This window comes from Orbicella faveolata, unplaced genomic scaffold (assembly GCF_042242905.1).
Source record: "Orbicella faveolata isolate gen_17 unplaced genomic scaffold, um_ofav_v1 contig_24, whole genome shotgun sequence".
Classification (NCBI taxonomy): Eukaryota; Metazoa; Cnidaria; class Anthozoa; order Scleractinia; family Merulinidae; genus Orbicella; species Orbicella faveolata.
In genome coordinates, this window is record NW_028301552.1 from 2,416,058 (window position 1) to 2,442,451 (window position 26,394).

At 38.8% G+C, this 26,394-nt stretch overlaps 1 protein-coding gene across 5 annotated transcripts in view; it reads right to left on the reverse strand.

Moving 5' to 3' along the window:
• LOC110043977 (uncharacterized) overlaps positions 1-26,394 on the reverse strand; it is a 47,691-nt gene that overhangs the window by 14,572 nt on the left and 6,725 nt on the right. For all 5 annotated transcript variants that reach the window (XM_089292717.1, XM_089292715.1, XM_089292716.1 and 2 more), the window contains 49 exons: positions 25,153-25,206; positions 24,376-24,462; positions 23,383-23,427; positions 23,075-23,252; positions 21,360-21,457; positions 21,052-21,162; positions 20,731-20,787; positions 20,583-20,616; positions 20,388-20,467; positions 20,179-20,247; positions 19,511-19,612; positions 18,977-19,052; positions 18,274-18,380; positions 17,916-18,036; positions 17,096-17,124; positions 16,627-16,792; positions 15,858-15,958; positions 15,060-15,173; positions 14,780-14,836; positions 14,419-14,452; positions 14,218-14,297; positions 13,678-13,746; positions 13,146-13,247; positions 12,981-13,056; positions 12,165-12,271; positions 11,423-11,543; positions 11,055-11,080; positions 10,112-10,247; positions 9,352-9,452; positions 9,080-9,196; positions 8,593-8,649; positions 8,156-8,189; positions 7,976-8,055; positions 7,557-7,625; positions 6,863-6,958; positions 6,535-6,610; positions 6,129-6,235; positions 5,395-5,515; positions 5,253-5,275; positions 4,753-4,927; positions 4,559-4,659; positions 3,940-4,053; positions 3,745-3,801; positions 3,493-3,526; positions 3,313-3,392; positions 3,054-3,122; positions 2,676-2,777; positions 1,438-1,614; positions 520-637 (listed from right to left, as the gene is read on the reverse strand). In XM_089292717.1, coding sequence (XP_089148843.1) covers positions 520-637; positions 1,438-1,614; positions 2,676-2,777; positions 3,054-3,122; positions 3,313-3,392; positions 3,493-3,526; positions 3,745-3,801; positions 3,940-4,053; positions 4,559-4,659; positions 4,753-4,927; positions 5,253-5,275; positions 5,395-5,515; positions 6,129-6,235; positions 6,535-6,610; positions 6,863-6,958; positions 7,557-7,625; positions 7,976-8,055; positions 8,156-8,189; positions 8,593-8,649; positions 9,080-9,196; positions 9,352-9,452; positions 10,112-10,247; positions 11,055-11,080; positions 11,423-11,543; positions 12,165-12,271; positions 12,981-13,056; positions 13,146-13,247; positions 13,678-13,746; positions 14,218-14,297; positions 14,419-14,452; positions 14,780-14,836; positions 15,060-15,173; positions 15,858-15,958; positions 16,627-16,792; positions 17,096-17,124; positions 17,916-18,036; positions 18,274-18,380; positions 18,977-19,052; positions 19,511-19,612; positions 20,179-20,247; positions 20,388-20,467; positions 20,583-20,616; positions 20,731-20,787; positions 21,052-21,162; positions 21,360-21,457; positions 23,075-23,252; positions 23,383-23,427; positions 24,376-24,462; positions 25,153-25,206 — 4,345 coding nt within the window. The remainder of the gene's footprint in view (positions 1-519; positions 638-1,437; positions 1,615-2,675; positions 2,778-3,053; positions 3,123-3,312; positions 3,393-3,492; positions 3,527-3,744; positions 3,802-3,939; positions 4,054-4,558; positions 4,660-4,752; positions 4,928-5,252; positions 5,276-5,394; positions 5,516-6,128; positions 6,236-6,534; positions 6,611-6,862; positions 6,959-7,556; positions 7,626-7,975; positions 8,056-8,155; positions 8,190-8,592; positions 8,650-9,079; positions 9,197-9,351; positions 9,453-10,111; positions 10,248-11,054; positions 11,081-11,422; positions 11,544-12,164; positions 12,272-12,980; positions 13,057-13,145; positions 13,248-13,677; positions 13,747-14,217; positions 14,298-14,418; positions 14,453-14,779; positions 14,837-15,059; positions 15,174-15,857; positions 15,959-16,626; positions 16,793-17,095; positions 17,125-17,915; positions 18,037-18,273; positions 18,381-18,976; positions 19,053-19,510; positions 19,613-20,178; positions 20,248-20,387; positions 20,468-20,582; positions 20,617-20,730; positions 20,788-21,051; positions 21,163-21,359; positions 21,458-23,074; positions 23,253-23,382; positions 23,428-24,375; positions 24,463-25,152; positions 25,207-26,394) is intronic.

The window sequence follows — 26,394 nt, forward strand, 5'->3', positions numbered from 1 at the left end:
AATCGTGAAGGGTCCATTCATCATCTGTTAATAAATAAGAAAACTTCAACAAGTGCAACACAAGTGCTGTTGTTACAAAGTGCATTTTTACAAGGTGCTTACAGAGAATGCTTTATATAGACCACATACTTTACAAGGTGTATGTGCAGGAGCCTACATACCTCACAAGAATCCTGTTCCTCGGTTGTCGTAATTATATTAAATTACAACTTATATTCCAAATGTAGAATATATCGATAAATATAAATATATAAACCACATATACAGAAAGCCGGTTAAGAAAATACAGGGCGTGTGACACCGGCTACGAAAACCATGTCAAAGTAAGATATGTCCAGTATATACATGCCGTGACGATTTAAATATTAACTTCAGAATGACATCTTATCATGCTATAACGCTGAGAAAATGTAAAAGATAATTTACAAAGAAGGATTCGAGTGAAAAAAATGCGTATTTTTACAGGAGTTAGGTTTCTATTTCTTTTGTAGTGGATTCAAAACTTGACTTGTTTTATACCTTTCAATTTCGGTAAAAGAACTTTCTTCAATTCATTGCTACATTTCGACTCGATTTCGGCCGCAAGCTTCGGTTTGTACGTAGCGTTGTAAGCCTTCTCGATCTCAGCGATGGTGTTCTGCAATCAGAGAGAACTTAAATTAGATAGAGCAAATAAACTTTAATTTAAAATAGACCTTTTCACGGTTTCTGACGCCATCTTGCTTGGTGGGCAAACACGGCAAAAATTACAGTACATTTCTGTCTCATTCTTTTAGTACACTCTTTTTTATAAGAATATTGAGGCTAAAAAAGGCGAAATTTTAAGAGTATGTTTCGAATATACCCAAGGCTGATATTTTGTTAAGACCATTTTTTTGCGTGTTGATGGAAAATAAAACGCAACAAAACCACGATGTGTTTATGTTAACTTTCCTTTTACAACTGAAAAGTATACTTAATTCTCTCTTTTTGATAGGTCAATTGCTGGTTACATCCAATTTATTTAACTGAAATACATGTCCTCTACCATTGTCATTCTAAGGTGGGTACAGTAGAACAATGGAATTTAAAACTTACTACAGTGAAATTGACGATTATGAAAGTATATCATAATTTATATTGAGATGATTTTACAACGTTAAACAACTTTTCATCCTATCTCCAACGGTTACATTCGCATAAAGTAAAGCAATAACAGAAAAAGCTATTTATACGTAATTTAAAAAACAACAACGACAACAGTTGTTTCAGTTACAAAAGTAGATTTTATAAACTTGTAATCACGTAAATCTTTGTATTTTAGGAATACACACGTGTACGTATGTTGAACGAGCTTGTACAGCTCTTGGAGTGACGTGTCTTATTGCTACCAAGAAAACAGATTGAGATGTTTGATATCATGATCAACCTCCGAGTAAACACAATAGATTACTTCACCTCTCCCAGAATGATCCTAACCACAGTAGGTGTAGATTTGTCATGAAGTACAACTTGCAGCTTGTCCGCGAGGAACTGGTTCTGGTCTCTGATGCACTTGACAAGAGTCTGCAATCCTTGCCGCAGATCGCCTGACATCTCGGAATCTATGGTGTCCTCGATTTCACACTTAGCCCACTAAAAGGAATATAAGCCAGCACAATGAAATTCTCGTAAAATGTGTGTTTTTGCGGCGATTGAAATGTATTTCTTTTAGGTGTTTGAGGGACACTGTCACGATATATTTGCTTAAAACTGATATTAATTCGCGAAATGGTCCCTAAATTGATGTAATGAAAACTTAATTAACTCTAACTAAATGATTAAAGGCAATGTCTGGAAGAAAGTCTACACCGCAGCAACATTTTTGCACAATTTCAACGATTTTCGGCCAAACTTGAATCTTTGAAAAACTGACATCCTGACGCTTTTTCAAGTAAATCCATATCGCAATCCGTTTCCATGCTTGCCAACGTTGGCCATCCTCACTTCCTAATGGGTTTCAATCATTTGTCGATCGAGTACTGCTCTACAAAATGAAACCATTGTTGTTCAGCTTCCAATAATCAATATATGCTTTTGAGATTTCCAAAATCATGCTAAAAATGGAGACAGTGTCCCTTTAAATTAGCTTGTATTGTATTATTTCACAGTGGGATATTCCGCCAGACCTTGGTAAACCATTCCTTGTACGTGAATATCACACAGAACAACGTCTAACAGTTTTATGTATATTCTCTGGCTTGCTAGAGTTTGATCACGTGTTTTACTGCCTCTTCCTCTCTTGTAATCCGTATTCAGCGTAACTCACTTTCTTGTGAATAAACTCGATTATTGCAGGCGGCTCCCTCCACTATTTGTTGTGTTATTTGTCTCGTCTACTTATGACAGAAATGTATTCTATTCAGCTGAGCGAAGCGAATGAGAAAAGAATTTGTATCAAATCGTGTTTTACTGGTTCGCAGCCGGATTTAACCTGACTGTCAGGTTCTGGTTGGTTATGGTTATGGTTATGTCGCAAAACAGCATAGTAGAAGTCTACACACAGGTTGCTGCTGGTTTGGTACCTGCTCAAAACCTCGATCAACCAAATCGTTTTAAAATTAGCCAAAAACCGTTGATGCCATAAAAACAAATAAATAAACAAACACATATGCAAGCAAGTACTGGCAAATATTCACTGTAGGATTTGCATCTACCTTCTTGTATTCGGGAAGCATGGCTCTCAGCTGTGGGAAACTGCGCGACGTAAATATCTCTATGAAGGTTTCTTCGTCTGTGCCCCACTTCTTTATACCAGCCTGCGGAGAGAAATTGACAAGTTCAAAAAACACGTCCAACATTCTTTCGCGTGCACATTGAAAAGAACAGATCTAAGTTAGACACTATTTTAGTTTTTATATTACATTGAATTTTATTAGTTAATTGTAGGTCCACATCAGCCTCATTGGCTGCCAATTTTGTAGCCTACATTACTTAATAGAATGATGATGATGATGATGATGATGATGACGACGATGAACTAAGCTGCAGGTTTCACCGTACAAATAGTAAACGACTTCATTTTTTTTCCTCACCTCCAGCAAAGATTCGGCGTCCTTATGAGCTAAATCATCGTTCACCGCTGTGCTCTCGTCTCGCTTGCCCTAAATCAGTGCACGAAAAGAAGTCGACAAACTGAGAAAAGACAACTTTACTCAAAGAAACTCGCTAATTTCTCCCCTTAAATTAATGTTCTTTACAAAAAAACTGTGATACTAACATTGTATTAAGACAGGTAGGTAAATAAACAGGACTTAACCTAGACAGGGAACACAAACCACAGGAATCACAAACCTTGCAAAGTTCTACTAGTAATGTTTCAAAGTCGCCGCTCGTGTCATCCTTTATAACTTGTTCAAGCTCTTTCCTGTACTCTGAGACAGACAAAATTTCACATTAATGCATTAAATTGGGTTGTAAGAGACTGGGTCTCCGACAAGGTGAAAATAAAAACATTATACAGACTTGGCTTACTTTTCTTGTAGGCTTGTCTGATGGCTGCGATTTCCTGATAGATTAAAAATGATTAACATTAATTTCAATTTGCAAACTAGTGGCTGGCTTCAATTTCTTTATAATAGCTACACACCCAAGTACTTGTGATCAAGTAGTAGGCAACATGGTTACACTATAATGAAGGTACATGAAGTAGCTACCCGGAAAGTAAAACCATGCTTCTCGTCAGGATCACAGAGGAATTGAATATTCTTCAGGAGGTTCACTTACCGCGTTAGTTCGCGTTGAGAAAATTTCAATCAGTACAATCTCCTTTGTAAACAAACCCTAAAAGGAAAGATCGATTTAAATGAATACAAAACAAGCAAACATATATTGATCTCGCCTCTAAAGCGAAGAAGATCGAATTGCCAGAACTTATTATAAGCTTAGACAAGCTTATGACAAACTTAGACAGTGACTCACCTGCATAGCTTGATCCAAGATCCGAGCGTCGTACATAGCTTTGGATAAAGACAAGGCGGCTAAAGCTTCAATTAGATCTTCTTCTAACTTTTCATCCAAGGATTCAAATAATTCCTGATGGAATAATAATAATAAAAAAAACCGCATCGTTTCGCTTACATCTTGGAACATCTCAACTAAAAACTGGAAATATATATTTCGTTTTGCAAAATAGAGCGGTTTTTACTTGATTGGCAAGTGCAAAAAAGTGCTTTGGTGTTGCATAACCACTACGTTATTGGTTAAAAAAAACTCGCGTCACTTCGCTAGCTAATCAGAAGCTAAACCAAAACCAATCGCGCCTTGTTCGCACACGTTTTCCCGCGCTTTAAGTCAGCTACATTTATTCACTTGTAGTTTTGATTGGTTCTGTCCCTTGGTTATCTGTGTCCTTTGTGATTGGCTAGAGTGGTTACTTTGGTTCTGGTTTTACGACACTCAATTGAAAACCGCTGCACTAAAATTACAGCGCGAAACGTAAGTTCTGTTCAGTACACTTCACTTGAGCATCCTGCGCTTCGTACACACACTTCACGTTATAACTATAGGAATTGACGAAATTGACTCCAAAGTGATTCACCTTGCTATATCTGGAATTGTAGTCCTCCACTAGTTTCTTGGCGTCTTCTTTCTTCTCAAGATTTCTGCACACAATCTCTTTTATCGTCTTTTTATTATTGGCTTTGCAGGTGAGAAAACAAAAACACTCTTTTCAGTAATCTTGCTGGACAAAGTCGTCCATACAATGAATGACAGACCCATGACAGCACTCACCATCAATAGCGTCTCGCAGCGCTGCATATTCTTGTTTATCATCCAGCTGGCTTTTCTTCTTCTGAGATGGTTTCCTGTTAGCAGTAGGTTTCGCGTCTGCTTTCTTTCCCGCAGCGCCATCTTGTTTTCCACCTGTCGCTGCCTTCTTGTTCTTAGGACCATTGCTTGCCTTTTCCTTGATTGGTGAGTGAAAAAGGACAAAATTAATAAATATCAGTCTAAAACACGACACTCACACGCTTAAGTTCGCATAAGCTTGCTTACTCATTCGTTCAGTCGTTTCTTCATTCGTTCGTTCGTTCGTTTGTTTTTTCTTTCGTTGGTGTTCGTTCGTTCGTTCGTTCGTTCGTTCGTTCGTTCGTTCGTTTGTTCACGCGTTCGTTCTTTAGTTTGACAGTTCCTTGTTTCTCATTCATTTGCTTGCGTATTCCGGGTATCGTTCTTCTTCTTAATTCATTTCTTTGATTTATTACAACTTATGCAGATGGGACAATACTAACCTTTTCTCTCTGTTCCTGGACCGCTGTAGTTAAACAAAAGAAACAAAAGTTTCGAAAAAGTTACAGAAGGAATTCCAAAACCACGCCCAACACAAAACAGAACGAAACAAAGTGAAACATTCAAAACTACGTTAAGTTATACCTTTTTTCAGTTTGGGAAGAATCAGTTTCTTCATGTTGTCACTGAACTTTGCTTCAGCATCTTTGATGAGATCTTTGCTGGTAAGCTTTTTGTACGCTCCTGCGATATCTGCTAGCTCGGCCTGGGAAGAAATGAACCTTGTAAATACCTTCTGTATGAATAAATCAAAACGAGAATAATTCATTTCGCGTCCTGCCCTGACGAACGTCATGCCCGAACAACTATGAGCTATGCGTGGTCTGGCTTTGATGATTTTGGGAACCAGAGAAAATTCGAAATCTGTAACCGTTCCGTTAGTTGGCTTAGAGTAACTATTATTGCAACTTCATACTCTAGATCCTAGTTTTGTAAGGGTATTTTCGTTATGTTTTAACTTACCAGGGTACATTCAGCAAGACCTTCACGCCGAAGGTACGCCTAGGCTTTTTAAATTCCGCCTGGTGAGCGGCCGTTTAAAAACGCCAACTTGGCGCGGGTGGGAAAATTTGCCCTCAAATGGATCGTAAGATGCCCGTTATCGACCAGGATATGGGGGATAAAGAGAAGTTATGAAGCCATAGTTATCACGCCAATTCGCCGTGTGTATTTAAGCTTTTATACGCCAGCACCAGCAAATATAAACGTACGCGCCAAAAACTGCAATCGCACGCCAGAACGCCGCAGAAATTGAAAGGTTACGCCGAAGATCTTCGGCGTAATCTACTCTGAATGCACCCTGGTTTCAATAATTTTACCGTTGTGCTGGTGAGAATGACGCGTCCAGCCGTGTCAGTATCGCCATCTGTTAAAGTTTTCTGGAGTTTAGCAGCGTAAAAAGTAGCAGGATCTCGAGTGTACTTCACTGTAAAGAGAACACGAAAAATGCAAGAACGGATGAGAAAATGTCTTGTGCGACCGAGTTTCTAAGACACGATGATTATTTAGCACATGGTTTAAACTGAAGGCACACTGTTTTTCTCTCGTGGGAGGCAGGGAGTATGAAGCGAGGCGATGCAGCCTGAAAGGGGTTGGGACACTCGTTAGCTAAAGAACCTACGAGAAAAGACCGGATGCTGGCAGTCTACACATATTTACACGTTTTTACTGTTTAATTCAAGCCAATAAATCAATGGAAACAACAATAAAGTTAAGGCAGTGTACCCAACGCTAAAAATCCTTTCTCCAAGTCTTGGCTCATTTCCTCCTCGATGCATTCGTCCATTTCTTGATTACAAACCTACAAATTATAGACAAAAACAAATAACGGAAAGTTAAGCTACTCTAAAATCAAAGGTAAGGACCTAAAGCCAGCGAGTTTTCAATGTTTTTAATTATGTTATTATTAAGCCTGGCTGGATAAGGAGACGACTTTAAAAAGAGGTAAGCCGCTGAAATCAGGACAACTTAGTCACACTGAAACAAAGACGAAATTTGTCCATAAGTATCAAGGGCAAACTGTTGTGTTCAGAGCATTTTGGTTTACATTTACCTTTTTGTATTCCTGGAACACTACTTTGAGGTGAGCAAAACTTCGCTGAGTAAACACCTGCACAAATTTGTCTTCGTCCGTGCCAAGATAACTAGCCTGAGGTTATAAACATAAGCGAAAAGAGATACAATTAGCTTAGCTTAGCTTCTCACACGCTCTGTTGTTTGAACGACATATTTTTATGGGTCAATATTTCGCACGACACGTGTGAAGTCCATGACAGGTTTCTCCTGCCCCCAGGTATTTTGTTAGATTGTCCTCGCAGTTCGCTCGCATTTACCTGTATACCCCGTGGGGAGAGGTGAAGAGAGGCACTGTGAAAGTTAAGTATCTTGCCTGGGTACAAAACATGACGAAACGCACAGTAGCTAGGTCTAGAGCCCAGACCTCTCCTCAATATAGGCCACCACATTGGCCACCACGCATTGTAAAAGGATTTACGAGTTTAGATGGAATACCAGGAAGAGAGACAAACTGACAAAGTAATAGGACAGACCACTAATTGAATAAACAGTTGACAGAAATTCAGATACTAGTAGAACTGGGCCAAAGTCAGCTCCCAGATTTAAAGAAGATGAATATTAGTAACAAAAACAGAGATAAACTAGCCAAAGGATAAGAATGGTTGCTCACTTCCTTTTCATGTTTCACTTTGCACCGGGTGACGGTGAAATTATAACATTCCATGAAATACCTGCATGAGAGCTTCTGCATCTTTCTTGGCTAAACCTTTATCAACTTTGCTGGATTCGTCTCGCTGCCCCTAAGTCCATCAGATAACAATTAAAACATTCACAAAGAGAAACAAACAAACGCTATTAAAAAAAAACACTCATCATTTTTATACCATGATTAAGCTTCACCAATAGCCCTTTGCGCGGTTTGCTTTTCTCATTTGCATTATGATACAACCCAACATGTAAGTGAGTCAATTTCGGACTATTTTGTAGTTCTTGGCCGAAATGCCCAAATACCATTTCACTGAATGTGTTGCTACAGAGATGTTTCTATTACAACACATAACGCTGTCTGTAAAATTTTGTCGAATCGCTCCGTTTTGCTACTGTAACATGAAATGGGAAAAGAGGAGATTAAGGTACCCGCTTAACTTACCTTGCTTAATTCGACCAACAAATCTTCAAAGTGGCCACTCGTGTCTCCTTTCAGGTCCTTTTCTAACGACCTGCCATACGCTATAAATTCGAAAAAAAAGAGACGAACAACGAATACTTGTTAAGGTGTTCCACTTAGCGGTATATATAATAATAACTATAACTCGGTAGTTTCACTTACATTCTGTGTATGCCTCTTTAATTTTGGCCAGTTCCTAAGGAGAGAGGTAGCTTTAATTAATTATGTTAAATGATGATCAACTGAGAGTCTGGCTACAGTTAGGCTGATAGCTAAGAATTGGCCAAATTTTTCATTTTCAGCAAAGAACCACCGCTTATGAAAGTCTCAAATTTCCTCAGCGATACATTCGCACTGTTCGAGTCTACAGCAAGTAGCGAAAAAGGTTTGTAACATCAAGCTCTTTTCAGAAGGCTCCTGCCTCTTTTACAACTTATAAAATTTACCTTTTTTGATAAGGTACTTTGTAATTTGAGTAAGAATCGTAGTTTTGGATGATGTATTCTTACGTCTATCTAAAACTTGTGTTATTAGTTTTTTTTTCAAAAATAAGACACCTGTATTAAGAGCCATATGGATTTTCATTGCGAAGGACTTACAGCGTTATCTCTGGAACAAAGAACTTCCATCAACACATCTTCGTCAGTGCCCAGGCCCTACGAATTGATTAAACAGGTTAAGAAAAACTCGAACTAAAAGTCGCCCTTTACAGAAGCAATAGGAGTTTTTTCCAGATTAAATAGAAGGTATGGATGGGGTTTAACCGAATGCTGAGAACTGGACCCTACCCCATCTCCCATTCGATAGATGACGCGTGTTACCCTTCGACCTCGTTCCCATGAGAACACTTTTAACTCATAGCTCAAAGTGAGATCTGCAAACTTAAGCGACAGCCGAGATATTAATTTTAACTGACTGCTGATAAACCACCGCAAATTGAACTGATAACTGAGATTACAACGCCCTCACTTCGACCCGACAAATAACCCAACGTGAAACTTGCGGACGCTTAACACCACTGAATAGTTTACGTTACTATTTTACCGAAGAGCCGTGGTGGTTAGCATGGAGTTCGTGCTTTCATACCTTCATAGCGTTATACATAATTTTTGCGTCGTACGAAGAACTCTCCATCAAGAGAGAATCAACCGCGTCCTGCAACTGTTCTTCTTCCAAAACCGGTTTGACGGCCTCTAGTAAGTCCTGCATAAAACACAAGAGATTCTGGATCAGCAAAACAGATGCATTGATAAGCAAAACCATTGAAAATGGAAAGAAGGCAAGGGAAACTTAATCAATTGACACCAATTAATTAATTAATTCTTAATTGATTAATAATTACTAATTATAATTAATACCTGATTGTGTTTCTTCTTATATTTGTCTTTCAGCTGTTGTAATTTGGATTTCTCGTCACAATATTTTGCTAATATGTCCACAACCTTGTCCTTATCACCAGCTAATACAGAAAAAAGAACAAAGAAACCGTTTTACATTATACGACTCCCAAACTACGACTGCTTAAGAATAAAAATACCGAATTTGCCGTCCCTTAGCTAGATCAGACGGCCATCTTGACTACCGCAGAATAGCGAAAAACCATTTGCGTGTCCGAAGACTTTCCCATATAATTGAGAAAATTCAGGGCGGGTGGAGTGAAACTATGGAGTTAAATAGTTCAACTTATGCAAAACAAGATACAGTTGGTGTGATGCCTAATCGGCTTAAACAACTTAATAAAGAATATGATGAGAAGAGGTTACGAAAGAAGACAGCAACATGAGAGAGCTTTAACTTTGTTTTAAAGAGTGTTTGAAGTTCACGTCTCAAACTCGTTAATAATTCATCGAGTTTATACAAAGGAAATCAAGTCCGTGACGGTTTTTGGTTATCTGATCTTAATTTACTCTAGATTTTCGCGATCTTATTTCCCCATTTTCTCCTTAGTGTTAGTTTCGATTGAGAAGATATATCAAACACTCAAGACCATGCTTCATGACATTTCCAAACACCTCAAAGTTCGTCAAAAATACCCCGCTACGCGTCGTATTTTCAACTCTCTTCTCGGTGTGGGAAATGTGGTCAAACACGCTCTTTCGTGTTTGATATATTACTCACCATCCACAGTTGTTCGTAATTCATCCACGTCTTTCTCCATTGTTGCTTCTTTGTTCTCCTCGCTGTTTTTGTCGGTTTTCTTGTTCTCCTGACTTGCTTTAGGTTTTGCTTTGGACGCGTCTTGTTTGGCTCCAGGCTGTTGATGGCGTTACAACTAAATATAAACTTACATAACGCTATGTAGCTTTTTGTACTGCACTATTAATTCGGTGTCCATGAGTACTTCGTGGATTTTCACACAGTTAAGTTCTTAGTAAGTAATTAAGTCGATCTAAGTCATTTCGACAATTTTAACCCAAATACCAGCCAGTAATTAAATTAGGCGATTGTGCAGCGTAGGTATAACGTCTGGAGAACTAAGTAAATTCGTGGAACACGCTTTACCCATTTTGGTACATAGAAATTGCTGATATAGCGTGTTCATGCAGCTAGAGGCCGCACAACCGCGCAAGAAACTTTTTCTTTATTTGTCTCCTCCTATGTGGTAGTTGACGTCTCGATTGTCTGTTACTTCTGACACATTATTTGCCATTTTAAACTTCGCCATGTTGATAAGGTGTAACCTAAGTAGCCGCCGCCTTCTAGGACTGAATTCGCCTGGTCGTAACTTAGTGAGAATCCCGCCACTGGTCCGAAAAAAATACTGACTGAGTACTTGGCTATGGAATTTTAAAATCCGGATGTCTAAGTCCAAGAACGACCAATCGACGAATTTTTAAAAGTAAATTAAATTCGTCATAATTAAGTACGACGTATAAACAAGGCCTGAGTTACTTAATTACATGGACAGCTTGTTCAATCAAAATGGCTGGATATTAGCCAAGTTGTTCGTTTACGTACACGCAAAAAAGAACTCCGCTAGTATCTAGCTATCTTGGTCAAGAAAGCATATGCACTACAAGGCAAACAGAGCTATCGCAATTGATTGATAACAAGGCTTTACCCTCTGTTGCTGCTTCTTATTTTTCCCTGGGAAAAGAAAGAAAAAAGAACGTAAAAAAAACACCATAACGGCTACTACATTTTTGTTATTGTTACATCAAAACTAACGAAAACGTTTCGCCCTTCCTTTTCTATTTTATTCCATGACATGGCTTTATCTTGCTAAATAAAGTTGCACGATATAACTGGGAAGACAACTCTGATTAGAGTTGTTGAATAAAGATATAAAAACTAAAATATACTAAACTTCGAGTAAAAACCCGAACTTTGCGCAGCTGCTTAATGCCGGTATCGTACTGACGCCTGACTTCTTTTAATTTTGTAATCTAGTTGAGAGTATTTTATTTCTTAGTATAAAAATCAGCTGACCTCTTCCGAGCTTTGCTAGTATCAGCGTCTTTGTATCTCCTTCGCATTTCTTGTCAATCTCATCTGCAAGTTCCACTTTGTTTGCTTTCTTGTAGGCCGCCACAAGTTCACCGACCTGCGCCTGCATAAAATGATTACAGCAGTTCAGTTCTAATTGGAAAGAATGGTGCTCAAATGTGCAAGGTGTCAATTTTTTCAAAGTTCAAGAAGAGCTTTACGTGTTATAGTCAAATTTGAAAAATGAGAATCAGAACGGGGAGTAGGAGAGCATTACATTCGTCGAGACAGTGCTTCTGTGGAATCGACAAGGTCAACAAAAGAGAGGCAGGCCGAGAGACACCCTGCGACGGGATCTTGGTAGGACATGACGACGATCGGTTATACCTGGACCCAGCTGGGGAGGCTGGGTCCGGACCGGGAGCGCTGGGGCTGAGATCGTTGGTGGCTGATCCTCCAGGGCCGGGTTATTCGAAACCCTGTTTAAGCTCACCCAGGACTAAAAGTTAACCAAAGTATTAATTTTTCTTGAATTAATGTTTTTCCTTGCTTTTGTTTTGCGTAGTTTGAGATTATCCAAACTCAAAACCAAAAGTAAAAAGTTCACCGAAAAGCAAAATTCTCGCTAATCCTGAGTTAGCTTAATCGGGCTTTGAACAACCCGGCCCAGGAGGAGCACTGGGCATAAAACAGAGAGAAGACAGTCGTCGAGGAATTCTGTGGAGTAAAACAAATTTTAAATTACCTTGTCTTTAGTGAGGATGATTGCTGCTACAGCCTTTGTGTCACCTTCCTTTAATGCTGTCTGAAGTTTGTTCAAGCGGAAGCTTGTTTGATCACGGACACATTTAACTGAAATGCAAAAAGGGAATAACTTTTAATTTTGCTCAACGCTCTAGTAACTAAGCTTAATATGTAATGAACCTAACTTCGCATGAAATAAAATGCTTCTGGTGATTTTAGAATCGAAATTTGTTTCAGCAACTGTTTAAAAAACGCTGGCCCCTTTTACGCAATTGAACGAATTTCTAAATGTACATATCATTTTTTTTAATATATAGCAAACTGGTTCACAGCGAAGAGGAGAATTCGGATATTTATTGGTTCCCCGACCAGTTTGAATTTTACAATTTGGATAGCTAAGGCCCAGTTCAAGCGTCGTGCTTCTGTTGCGCCAAACAAAATTCTTAATGTATTTTGGCGAGATTGCGTTCCCATGGGGAGTTAGGAGGAGAACTGTAACGAGGCATCAGTAAATCCCGAATTTGATTTGACTCTGGTACGACGTCTGACTCAGAGTTTTAGTTGTAGAGTTTTACAAGAGCCATTGTAGACGTTATGATAAGAAATGCTCTACTAAATTAGCTTTGCTTGTTTTTGCAACTTTTTATGGACTTTGCCCGCTGCTTGAGCATTAAACATGCAAACAGTAAACATCTGACCGATATTTCCGTAATGCGAATCGAACAAGCTGGTACGATACATTTGTTAAAACATATAACGATCCATAAAATGAACATTTTTGTCCTGTTAATTATGAAGAGATATTTGATTTGCATACCAATTGTCATAAAGGCTTTTTGTAAATCGCCATCCACCTCAGCGTCGATTGAGTCTGCAATGTCTTTGTTGGTCAGCTGTAAATCGATAAAAAGCACATATAAACGACATGCCGTAGTGGATAGTTCACCTGTAAAAACTTTAACATATATCATCACGCTGTTACCTTTTTGTATTCTGGGAATGTTGCACAAAGTTGTGGACGGCTTCGTTGAGTGAAAATACGAATAAACTTTCCTTCGTCAGTTCCCCAGCTGTCCACACCCGCCTACGAAATTACAGATACATCATGAATTTAAATTTAGCGCGTAATATGTTTCTTAGGCCCAGGTCAAACGTCAAATTTCACATGAGACGAACTAAACTGAACGCATTAAGTTCATGCGAGAGATTATCAAGGTAAGTACCTTGATAATCTCTTACTTCATGACAAGTTTGACGTTTGACTGAATTGAGTTTGTCCGACTTGACAGATAAAACGTGTTGGTCGATCTAAATTTGAATTAAGTTCGACGTTTGACCCAACGGTCGAGCTTTACCCGTTTGGATCGACTAGAATTGCAATTCAGTTCGTCTCATGTGAAGTTCGACGTTTGACGTACCTGGGCCTTAACTCTGGTTGAACGAAGGGGACACATAACGAATATTAACTGAAACAACTGGATCTAAAGTTCTTGCAGTCAAGTTTGTTTTCTCACCTCTTGAAGTTCTTTAGCATCTTTCTTGGCCATCTCTTTGTCAACTTTAGTAGACTCATCTCTCTGACCCTAAAATTTGGCAAAGAACAATAATTATCGAGGTTCAGCAACAAGTAATTGTGAAGAGTGTACTGGATAATCAACCGGAGGACACACGACAAGCATCTTGATGAGGCTTAGTTGGCAACTGAGGATTGTTCAAAATTTTAATTGTCAGCTGAAAAATGATGTGATTTTCAACTGGTACTTGTGAGCTGAGATCTGCACAATTTACTGGCGGTTGAAAAATGGGCTGAACTTTTCACTCAGAGCTGAGAAATCGCCCAAAATTTGAATGAAAAGTGATCATTCTAAAACTCTTACAATCAGACGCTCTTTGTGGCTTAATCAGAACAGCAAGAAAGTCTGTACTTCGACTTTGCACAGAACACAGCATAGAAAATGTACAACAGAGACACCATCTCTGTAAGCGAATGCATGTTCAAATCCACTGCTAATGGATCTCCATTTTTATGAGCTACATAAACATATTATTCGTACTTTATTTAGCTCCACAAGTATTGTCTCCAAGTCGCCGCTCGTATCTCCCTTCAGGTCGGACTCTAATGTATTGCCATACACTGCAGACAGACAGAGAGAATGAAATTAAACTAATTATATTTTCAACAGAATACGGACGTTTTCAGACGTTGATGAGAAAGATTGGAAACAAGACAATATGCAAATAGACACCACTCATACTTTTGCTGTAAGCTGTATTGATCTTTTTCAGTTGCTGCGTAAAAGAAAAAAAAGAAGATGAAAAAAATTATTTAACTGATATCACTACGAAATCAAATTAAAGATATAATAAATGGGATGTGATTCGTGAGATCAGAGATAACAGATAATTGCACATCAAATAAAAAATAGGCTCTAATTACAAATTTTATGCGTCTCGTATTTATCTAGACATGTCATACGTGCGAGTCGTACAATTTCTCAGACCCATAAAACAGAAGTGACGTTACTCGGCACCAATCTTTCGTTACGCGGTCAACTTCATTGGGCGTGGCCAAAGCGGGAACTTTAAAGCTTTGTATTCGGTTGAGACTTAACGTACCGAGTTGGTTCTTGTACAAAGAACCTCAATCAGCATGTCTTCATCAGTGCCCAGGCCCTGTAGAGAAACAGAAATTATTTAAAAAATCCAAAACGCTTGTCGGACAAAGAATCGTTAGTCATCGTTAGTAACAGCAGACCGCGTGAGGTAGGAGAGAAAGAGGGAGACTAACATGCCGAGAATGCAGAACACTAACTACATTAATTTTAAAATAAACCCACTGGTAAAATCAACAAATAACGAAAACCTGGACTGAGTATGAAATTCTCGTGTTTCTTACCTTAGTAGCGTTATAGAGATTTTTAGCATCATGTGCTGCGCTGTCCATCAACAGCGATTCCACGGCCTCTTGTACATCCTCGTCTAGTATTGGCTTAACCGTTTCAAGTAAGTCCTATGAACAAACAAGTTTAAAAAAATAATAAATCGACTGTGGAAAAGTGGGTGAATGGAAGAGCTCGATAGGCAAAAACATAAATTACAATATTTAGAGAGGAAGCCACATCAGCGATACTTGGTTTTCATACGGGCCCTATGTCCAGGTCTTTAGCGAGTACCCGAAAAAAAAAAAAATAATAAAAATAAAAAAAAAAAAACGACAAAATATCAACCCACACGTGAAGCCAGGAGGAACTCTAACCCAGGGTACACACTGGTGGGAGGCGATCGCTTTCACTACCACGTCATCCCTTCTCCCAGACCAGTGTCTCCCGAGACGAAGATCGATTCGTGTTTCAATTTTCCTCTCAACATGTAGAATTTTAAGTCCCCAAATGAGGGGAAGTAAACAAATGCTAACAGTATATTTTCTACTTGGTCGTCTTATTTGGTGTTATATAATAATTAAATGAATGCGCGCGCTCTGATTGGTCAATCAGCTATGGTATATTGTGCCAACAAACTCATGGAAATTTCGCGTGTCTTCTGAATTATGCGGCTCGTAATTTACGAATTCTTCTCGTGTTCTTCCAACATCCCGCGTGGTTTATCAGCCTATCAACCATAAAAACTTGTGGTCTATTGCTTAATTAAACTAGCCAAAATTAATATCCAAGATGAACACCGCCAAATATCATACCTGATTATGTTTTTTCTTGTATTTGTCCTGCAGCTTTTGCAGCTTTGTCTTATCAGCGCAGTTCTTTGCCAGTATATCCACAATCTTTGTCTTGTCTTCAGCTGAGAACAAGTTTCAGAAAGATATCAGTGGAATTAGATGCTAAAGTAAGTTTGGAATCATGATTTTATACGTAGTGAAGTAATCGGCTCTATATATGCTTTTAATTGAAGAGAGAAAGAGCAGTTTTCGGCTTGGAACGTTTTTACCAAGATCATTACATTAATGGAACCAAACCTGTGCTTTGATTTAAGAAAAGGACTTGCACTGATAAATGACAAGAAACCATCGCAACTAATGGTTGAGGATCGATTATATGAAGTCAATGATGAAATCTAAAAGGTAGATAGCGCAAATCTAACGTGAAGTCTCTCGGCTTACACACGAAGTTTGGGGAAAGCTATAGCTGCAACATGGAATATCTTCGAGAAAACTGTTTTGTGTCACGTCTGGGGTCATTGCAGGCCGGGCACCGTACAAATTGACCGGCTGTGAGGATGATTTTGCCTGCCTAATTTGACCATCCAGAGGAAAACTTTTCGTCTAAAGAAGATCATTCAAAAAGTTGTCCCTATCTGTGAAAACCAGTTGCCCTTCTGCTGAAAACGTTGATGAAGCCCCCGATCACTTACATAGATAATTATTTTCCCATTAAATGCAGGAAACTCCCCAAGTCTAAAATTACAGTCTTGTGAAATTCCTCCAAATAGTGTTGTTTACTTTCGTTTACCTTCGATCGCTTTACGTAATTCATCCGCGTCCTTCGCCAGTGCGGCTTCGTCTTCTTTGTTTTTCGCGGTATTTTTATCACTTTTCTTGTCCTGGGCTGCTACAGCTTTCGGTTTGGGTTTTTCTTTCGGTGCTTCTTTCTTTGCCTTCTCCTGCTTCTCCGCCGGCTACGAGTCAAATTCAGATTGGTCAGAGACAAATATGGCATTTCTTTGTCCGTAAAAAGAACCATTTAAAATGAAGGTCCTTCGGGATTTTCCCCTGTTTTCTTTCGAATTTGTATGACCTTATTCAAAATTTCCTTGTCTTGGTAAAAAAACTGAAGGAAATTTCCATTATCTTTTCCATAACGCACGACATTTTATTAAACAACAAAAAATTGGTAGAATTATCATCAACGACCATATGGAAAGCGGTTATGCAGCTTACTTCTACTTCGCTCCTCATGATATGGCACTCATATTTCTTACCTTTGCGGGTTGTTTCTTTTTCTCTTTGCCTGGAATTCAAAAACTCATTAATAATTCATAAAGGAAATACAAGAAGAAATGAATGTTTAATGAGTGTCTTTAAATTTGATAAAGACACGGCTAAATTTTGCAGCCGATTTTCTCCAGAAAATAATACCCAAGGACAAATGAGAAAATGAGTAGATCTACTCAGTAAAGTGTGAGTTAGTTGTGTTGCACCGAGAGTACTGTTTATGTTTAGTTAAGTGTTGTACTGAAAGTCATGTAAATATTTGTGTTTATTGCAATAAAAAAAAGATTTACGACAAACGTTTTTGAAGCTGTTCAAAACACTCGCAGCATGTGTTTTATCGGGTTTAAAACACTCGGCTACGCCTCGTGTTTTTAATCCGATAAAACACTACTTCTCGTTTTTTTAAACATTACATAAAATGAAAAATGTTCTAGTTATGCTAAAAGAAAACGTCACCATTTATAATGACCATGTATAATGCAGTTTAATTTGGGAATTATATATTCCATTACATACTATAACATTTTCGAAAACTAACGTAAGTAAACAAAAGTACTTTTTTTTTCATCTGCGGTTGACTGTGGTCTCTGTTCTATGAAGAAATTGTTTCAAAAGGTAAGAAAAAAATTGCAGGAGTTTACCAGAACTCCTAACACTTCTGGGAGTCTGCTAACTGCAAGCAGTTTTGTTACTTTCTTGAAGAGTACAGTATAGTGTATCGCTTGATGACACCTCCATGATGATCGTTCTGCTCTTACCATTTGTATGATCATAGCAGTTTACAAGTTCCAAAATTATCCTCCTTACCTTTTCCTAGCTTAGCAAGAATAATTGCTTTTAAGTCTCCATTGCATTTCTTCTCAATTTCATCTGCGAGTTCCATCTTGTGAGCTTTTTTGTATGCTGTTGTAAGCTGGTCCAGCTGAGCCTGCAATGCCAGACAGAAGCAGACAGCGGATTACTACGTTGATCTTTAATTCTCCTAAATGTTTAACATTTAGTTTGTGGGAATTCAGTTGTTCGTTAAGTTTAATATGTTAGACGAGCGTCAGTTCGAATATGGTATCACTTATATAAGTGAAGATTCGCGCTGTCAACGATATAATCCAGTTACTAAGCATTTAACCAAGGCTTACTTAATTCATAATTCATATTTAACACTCACTTTATTCTTGCCAAGAATAATTCTTGCCACAGTTTTAGTGTCACCTTCTTCTAGTGCTTTGTGAAGTTTGTCCGAGTGGAAACCAGTTGGATCACGGACGCATTTTACTATTTAGAAAAATCAAACAATAATAATATTAGTTCAATAATGACAAGTGGAGGGAACATTTTGCCAAAACCCAAACCCTAACTCTAGCTCCCAGGTTTCATCAAAAATTGAAAAAAATATCATTACAGTGGAACGTTACATTACGGTCACGTCGTAAATACGGCCAGTATTCACCTCTGAATAGAGATTTTGACTATTTGTTGGTTTATTGTCAATGTATCTCAGCGTCGATAAAAGTGATAGATATTTTCCTCACCACTTCCCGACTCGTTAGTAAATATCCAACATTATTCACCTCCACTTCAGCCAATAATTGTTAATTAAAGACAAGGTAACACACCAACCGTCGAAATACGTTTGAGACTGGGCACGAAAGATTACAAAGTGATGACGTAGCTCTACAGAGATCCGTGCAGCGTTGCTCAGTTATAAATTTTCGCGCGCAAATAACCACCATTCAATGACAGAACGCGGATCTCTGTAGATTTACATCACTAGACGTGTCTTGAGAGGGCGAAAAGGCCCGTTTACGTAAACCGCAGTTTGCGTTTTGGATCAGATATGACTGCCGCATCTCCTTAGTATGTATACTAACCTAATGTTAAGAACGCTTTCTGTAGATCTCCATCCATCTCGTTATCAATTGACTCGGCGATATCTTTATCAGTCAACTGCAAAATGTTAGGCAGAAATGCACAGATTAGATGGTCATTACATTAGTTTTGCTAACTAACTAATAGTGATATAAAAGCTTCTTCACATGACGTCAGGGCAGCCATATTGGTGTTCTAAACCAATGAAAAGGCGGCCATGTTGGTGTACCAAACCAATCCCGTGTAAGTTGAACTCTTTTCTTATATAAAAACTTTCTTTTTTCCCGACAAATTTACATGGTTCCTGGTCACGTGAGTGAAATGCTCTGTAAGTTATGATTTGAGCCTTGGGTCGTTATGGTAGTAATCGCGCTGAGTGGTGAATTTTATTTTAAGCTGCGTTGCTTCTACTATACCTCAAGCATTCTTTTCTGAAAGCTGAGCGGTTTTTCAATTGCCTCGCGATATCGAAGTTGACTTTGATGTCCTTAAACAAGGCTGTAACTTGATGTATTACACATCACACTCTAACTCACTTTCTTGTACTCTGGGAATGTTGCACCAAGTTGTGGACGGCTTCTTTGAGTGAAAATACGAATAAACTTTCCTTCGTCAGTTCCCCAACTGGCCACACCCGCCTATAGTCAGACGATTAAGAATGAAGTTATTTGAAGGACGATAAATGTATTTACTGTCAAATCTGAATCTCAAATATCCGTGCATTGCGTTTTACTGTTCGTTTTCATCTATGATCAAGTTATGAGATTGATGGGCATTAATATGCAAGTGAGTGAACGAAAGAACGAAGGAAAGAAGGAACGAACGTACGAAGGAACGAACGTACGAACGTACGAAGGAACGAAGGAACGATGGAACGATGGAACGAAGGAACGAAGGAACGAAGGAACGATGGAACGAAGCAACGAAGCAACGAAGCAACGAAGCAACGAAGCAACGAAGCAACGAAGCAACGAAGCAACGAAGCAACGAAGCAACGAAGCAACGAAGCAACGAAGCAACGAAGCAACGAAGCAACGAAGCAACGAAGCAACGAAGCAACGAAGCAACGAAGCAACGAAGCAACGAAGGAATGAAGGAACGAACGTACGAACGTACGAACGTACGAAGGGACGACGGAACGAAGGAACGAAGGGACGGAAGGGAGGAATGAACTTACGAACGCACTGAACGAAACAAGTTTTACCTCCATGATGTCCTTAGCATCCACCTTGGCTAACTCCTTGTCAACTTCAGTTGATTCATCTCTTTGACCCTATTAACGTAAAACATTTTAGTTATGCATTTTTAAAAAGATGCTAGTAAAAAACTAGGGCCGATGGTGTTTGAAACTTTTGTTAAGAGCCCCCTAGCTCCCTTCTTTGCATTCGTTTTTACAGTAATTGTAGCTAGTACCTTGCTAAGTTCGACAAGTAAAGTCTCCAAGTCACCGCTTGTGTCTCCTTTCAGGTCTGTCTCTAGTGAGTTGTCGTATTCTACAACAAACAAAAAAGTGTTAGTATCACTTTGTTATAATCAGTTTGAATCCAAGAGTTTTAAAATACGCCTTTGTATGTCCACAATTTTAAGCGAAGACAAAAGGGTACGTACTTCTGCTGTAAGCGGCTCGAATATCACTCAGCTCCTGAACCAACAAATAAAGACAAAAAAGTCAGTTAAGCGCAACGTCCTATATCATTTTTAATTCTTCTCCCCACCCCCCACCCCCCCCCCCCCTCGTAACAATCAAGAAGCTCACCGTGTTTGTCCGCGTGCACAGGATTTCAATCAAAATGTCTTCATCGGTTCCCAGTCCCTAGTACATGCAAAAGGTTGGAAAAAGTGTTAAACATTGTCAGACAATAAAGAAATTTTGCGAGGCTCATTATTTGAGACTGGGCTTGAGAAATGCCAAACTGATGACGTCGGTTTACAGGGCTCGGTGTAACGCTTCTCAGGACTGGTTGTTACTTGCGAATGAAAATTCAAAAACGCGAGTAACAACAACATCTTTCGAGGAGGAGAAATTAACGACAGCTTGCATTGTAAGCTGCAAGAAGAAAAGCATGGCTTTACTCACCTTCATGGCTTCGTATAGCTTTGTAGCGTCTTCCTCTGCATCGGAACCCAGGCAATCCAAAATGTCCTGCATTTCTTCGTCTAGTTTTGGTTTGACTTCCTCCATCAAATCCTGTTTAATTTAGAAAGAAATAAGAAACAGAAATTTTAGTTTGCAATATAATGACATTAAAAACGCTTAAAAGATGCAGATAGCTTTGGAAAGGTAACAAATTTTTGATGAACACCAAATTACACTGTCTCTCCGGTCTTCATTTTTAAAACATGAAAAACAATAATTAAATTATTTTACAGGTTTTCTTTTCTTACCTTATCGTAAAGCTCTTTGTACTTTTGTTTGAATTTATCCAATTTCTTCTTTTCAGAGACTCTACCCAGGATTTGAAGAATCTTTTCTTTGTCGTTCTCTGCGAACAATTAGAAAAAGAGAAATTTAAGACAGGCAAAATTCTAAGTAGTCTTCCCTCGGCTACAGCGAGCTATCTAGAAGATCAGTTGGATACTTTGGATTGCTTAAAAATGTGTACATGCTTGTTCCACAATGTACGCCTTCTTGTGTAAATATCGTACAGCTAAAAATCGCGAGGCGGGTTTGCTTTAGAAATCCCCTCAATGGTGGTCATCTGGTGGATAAACACTCTTTCATTTTTATAAGAATTTATTTTATAAAAATATCGAGGCTAAAATTGTGAGAAATTTTAAGAGTATTTTAAGAATAACCCCGAGGCTGAGATTTTGAAAAGAATATAATTTTGTGCGTTGAAAATTTGTAAATATAATCTCTTGTTTTAATTTCACCGTGTAAAAAAGTTTTCCTTTCTCTAAACGGCAAAACTAGCAAAAAAAAAAAAAAAACAGCACTAGCTGTATGTTCGATGCTAACAAGATTTCTGCAAGAAGTTACGTGTGCCATATCAGGCTTTATTCTCTGCAGTCTGGCTCCAAAATTACTTTAAAGGCCTGTCCAAACGGGAAATCTTTGGCGACCAAACATCATCAAACATTGTTTGGTGACCAAACATGCTGATGGTGAAGTGAGAGGCCAAACGGTTAAAATATGTTTGATCAAACACAGATCAAACTATGGATACAAGCCGCTGAGCACGCGTGGCACGTATGCGAGCGCCAAACATGTTTGATACGGCTGTCCAAACGAACAAATCATCGCCCATCAAACACGAGAACAAAAGAAATGTTTTAAGTTGTTTGATCGAATGCTTGATGGTCTTCAAATTTTATCAAACACGACCAAACACGATCAAACACGATCAAACAGCACCAAACAAGGTGGCCAAACGGTAAAATGTTTGGTCACCAACAATGTTTGATGGTGTTTGGTCGCCAAACAGTTCCCGTTTGGACAGGCCTTAACGCAGTCAAAGTCATGATAGGACAAATAATCTGACGCTGTGTCGGCATAGTCCGCTTTTTATTCCTATAATCCAAGAATATTCACATGAATATTTCAGCCTAAAATCAGCAGAAAAAATAAGAATATTCAGCCTGGGCCGGAAGAACAGCATTCTTATAAAAAAAAAAAATGGGTGCATATCCACACCTTGATGGAATTCGGGGCCTGATTTGTCACCTTGTGACAAACTATGTGCCGGTGTTACTTCTATAGACGACGATCAACGTCAAAATGAACACAATTTTCGGGAGTTCCTCTTAGGGGCGGACCTTTTAACTTTTGAGGAAGTGTGAGGGTGATTTAGTAGCGGCACGAATTTTTCAAAAACCCTTTCATGAACAATAGGAAATTGTTTTCTCGGTACATGTGTACGCATGATATTTTTTCTGCGTGTAACATACATGCTTTTATACGGCTCACTGAATGCACGTGAATTTCTTTTTCGGCAGTGGTCTTAGTCATGTACTTTTTTCGGTACAGAATCACCCACCCCTCCCTCAAAAGTCAAATAGTCCACTCTTTAGCTTCTATGATAACCGTTTTTAGTAACAAAGAAGCGACAAACTGTGTGGACTTTGACTCTACCGATTGGCGCTTCACTGAGCTCTCTCACCTTCAATGGCTTTGTGAATGTCCTCGGCATCCATTATCACAACATGCTCTGGATATTCGTCTTTTTTCTTGGCGCCATCTTTGCCTTTCTTCTTTCCATCAATGGGCGGTAACTTCACTTGCTCCTCCTTTTTCTTTTTTACGTTTTTCTCGCCGCCTTTCTCGCCATCTGGGCTGTCCTACGTTTCACAGAATCCAAGAAAAAGATGTGAGCCATTGCGTCCAGTGCAAATCGGGACAGTAAAAAAAAAACAAACAAACAAATACACATACTATGATGTAAATATTTTAATGAGACTGTCAACTTACGACAGGAGGCAGTTTATCTCTTTCTTCGTCGTCGCTTTCGCCTTCCTGCAAACGTAAAGGGTACTTCTTTTAAAAATTTAAAATTAAAGCGATGTGGTACAGTCTTGTGGATAACAAGAGCCATCGGTGTCAGTGTTTACAGTGCGACTACTCGAACCGGGCTACTTGAAAAAGAGTTAACTAATCAGAACGTTACTTGAGAACAAAGAATAGCGATCCAGTTTCTCAAATAAACCAATCACATTAAAGAATACGAATAGTATTTAACAAAATTAAAAACCCGACAAAGCGCGAGGTGTTGCGAACCTCTTAGGAAACTCCGCTATTGTTGATTGGTTAGTTTCGATCCTAAATTTTGTACGCTTTTCAACGGTTTCGGTTTAGGTTGTCGCAAAATGAGTTTTCAGCTAAATTTTTCGAGCGAGATTTATAATTATGATAATTCGCCTCCTTGGACTGAATCTCTAACAGTGTATATAACGCAGAGGAGTCGATAGTGCTTCTGTTTTAAAGTCAAACAGACCGCTACTTGCTGTCACGAGAAGCTGCAAGTCCACTGTTCTCAGTTTACGTTTTGATTTGTGCGGTGCGTGACAGCCAAAACATGTGCGCGAGCTTCTACACGCGTGTCACGCAGCTCCAACTCGCGCCCTATTATCAGCCTAGCATGCACAGCACGCGTCATGCGTGTACCTGGACAGTGTAATTCTTCCCGTTTCCGTTCGTGGAAACTTGGTTGATACATCTTGCTAAAAAACTAACTCAACTTTAAGTGGTTACTTTTTCTTTACTTAGACATTTCATCAATGGATGTGAACAGGACTTCGTGTCGTGCAGTTCTTCTGTTCTGTTAGTAGTTTTTGTTTGTAATTAAACAAAACTTCGGACTCCCGCTCCGTGTATGCTTGCTTTGTTTTGTTTTTTTGTTTGTTATTTGTTTGCTTTTAGGGATTTTGGTGTCAGTTTTTTTTTCTTTTTGCTTTTTTTTGTTACCTCATCTTCGTCTTCAATTTCGTCATATTCTTTGGTTCCTCCATCGAGCAGCCATAAGTAGTACTGATGCTTTTTATAATCTTTTTCCTGCAAACAAACAAAATCAGAAAGCTTGCCATATCGAGGGTTTACAGTAAACACCTCTCCTTGTACTTGCGCGCCATTTTTTGCTCCGCGTTTTCAATTGTTTGTTTTTTGCTTCCGACTCGAAAATTCCAGGGGTTTGAAAAAGGCCGCTCGAGGTCTTATTATACAAAGAACAAGAGGTTCACCTCCTGGCATCCGGCTGTCTGCACGTTTTTCACTTCCCTGTTACTAGAAATTAAATATCATCGTTCAAATGATTGTGCGAAAGTCACCTATTTGTCGTACAACTGATCAGGAAAATGGTCATTCCGGAAGAGAGTCATGTACTTACCAGTTGCATCGGACTGATTTTCGGTATTAATATTTTCAGTTTGTCCAAAAATGGAATATAATTGTACAGTTTTATCACCAAGGAAATAGAACAGGAGGCTGTACAGCCGGTTTAATAACTTTTGGGTGAATAACTTACCATAAAAACATTATTACAGCTCAGAGACAGTATAAATATCATGGTAGATGAAAAACATGATTTTGAAGATACAAACTCTGCGATGAAAACGTGTCTTATTTTTAATACAATCCCGTCCCTCGCCATTCAAGTGCGCGACCCCTGACTTGGTAGACAGGACCATGATTATATCCATGCATTTGAACGCACTCAGTACCTGGTAACACAGAGATTATTCTTACCCATTTGTCTGTGTCATAATATGGTTGAATGTTCCTCAGTCTCTCAAGCTGTTTCTGAAAATAAAAAGATTCCACCACAACAGGTTATCACTTTTGTTTAGTAAAAGTTGTACTCAGTAGTTAATAAATGATTTATCTATCTATTACTAATAATATACATTTATGTTGCGCAGGTTACAAGCAATAGGCAAGCAATGCGTGCAGAGAGGACTATGCTGTAGCCTTCCCTTACATTATAAGTGAGCAATGTTAAATCTGATCTAATTCTTGTAACAAATATTTCATGCTATTAGTCTGCAACATTACACCTCATCAACTCGCTATTGAAGACCCACTACGTATGCATATTTTTTAAGTCTGGTGATAGTGTAGTTCTTACCCAAATATTAGTCTTTTTCTAACTTAGTTTTGCCATTTGTTCTCTAAATATTCTGACACAATGAACATATATACCTGGATTATATTCCATCCTCAATGGGTGTCAAGACACAATACATGTGGGAGCTCAGCTAAATTAATTCCTTTGCACACAGTGCAATCCTACAGTACAGGGGCTTATGGCTCTTGTAGCCAGCTTAACTGTAGATAGGCAGTTTGATGATGGAGCTATTTAAGATATTTAGCCTTTTCAATCTGACCAGAAAGTATGAGACCACAGTTATTGTTTTCACTCTTACAGAGTGGTTGGTATATATAAATCTCAAAAACACCTGTTTGAAATTGGGGAGTAGTTTAGATACGATGGCAGTTCACATGCCATGGTTAAGAAGTGGGTGCAGACTTTTGGGTCATATCTGAGATAGCATGGAAAATCATTTTAGCTGTATTGCATATACCATAGTAAAGAATGATGGACCTACCGACTGACCGACTGACCGACTGACTGACTGACTGACTGACTGATGGACTGACTGATTCACTGATTGACTGGCACACCGACGGACTGACTCACTGACTAATTAAGTGACTGACTGAGTGACAGACTGATTGAGTGACTGACTGACTCACTGACTGATTGACTGACTGAATGACTGACTGAAAAACTGACTGACTGATTAACTGACTGACAGACTGACTGACTGACTGACTGACTGACTGACTGACTGACTAACTGACTTACTAACAGACAGAAAGGCCGGTCAGGAACTGCATACTACCCAGTCATCAGGAAAGCTATGTAAAATTTGAAATTCCAGATTAACAGAGCATTTAATGACACTTATTGCAACTATCCTGGTAATA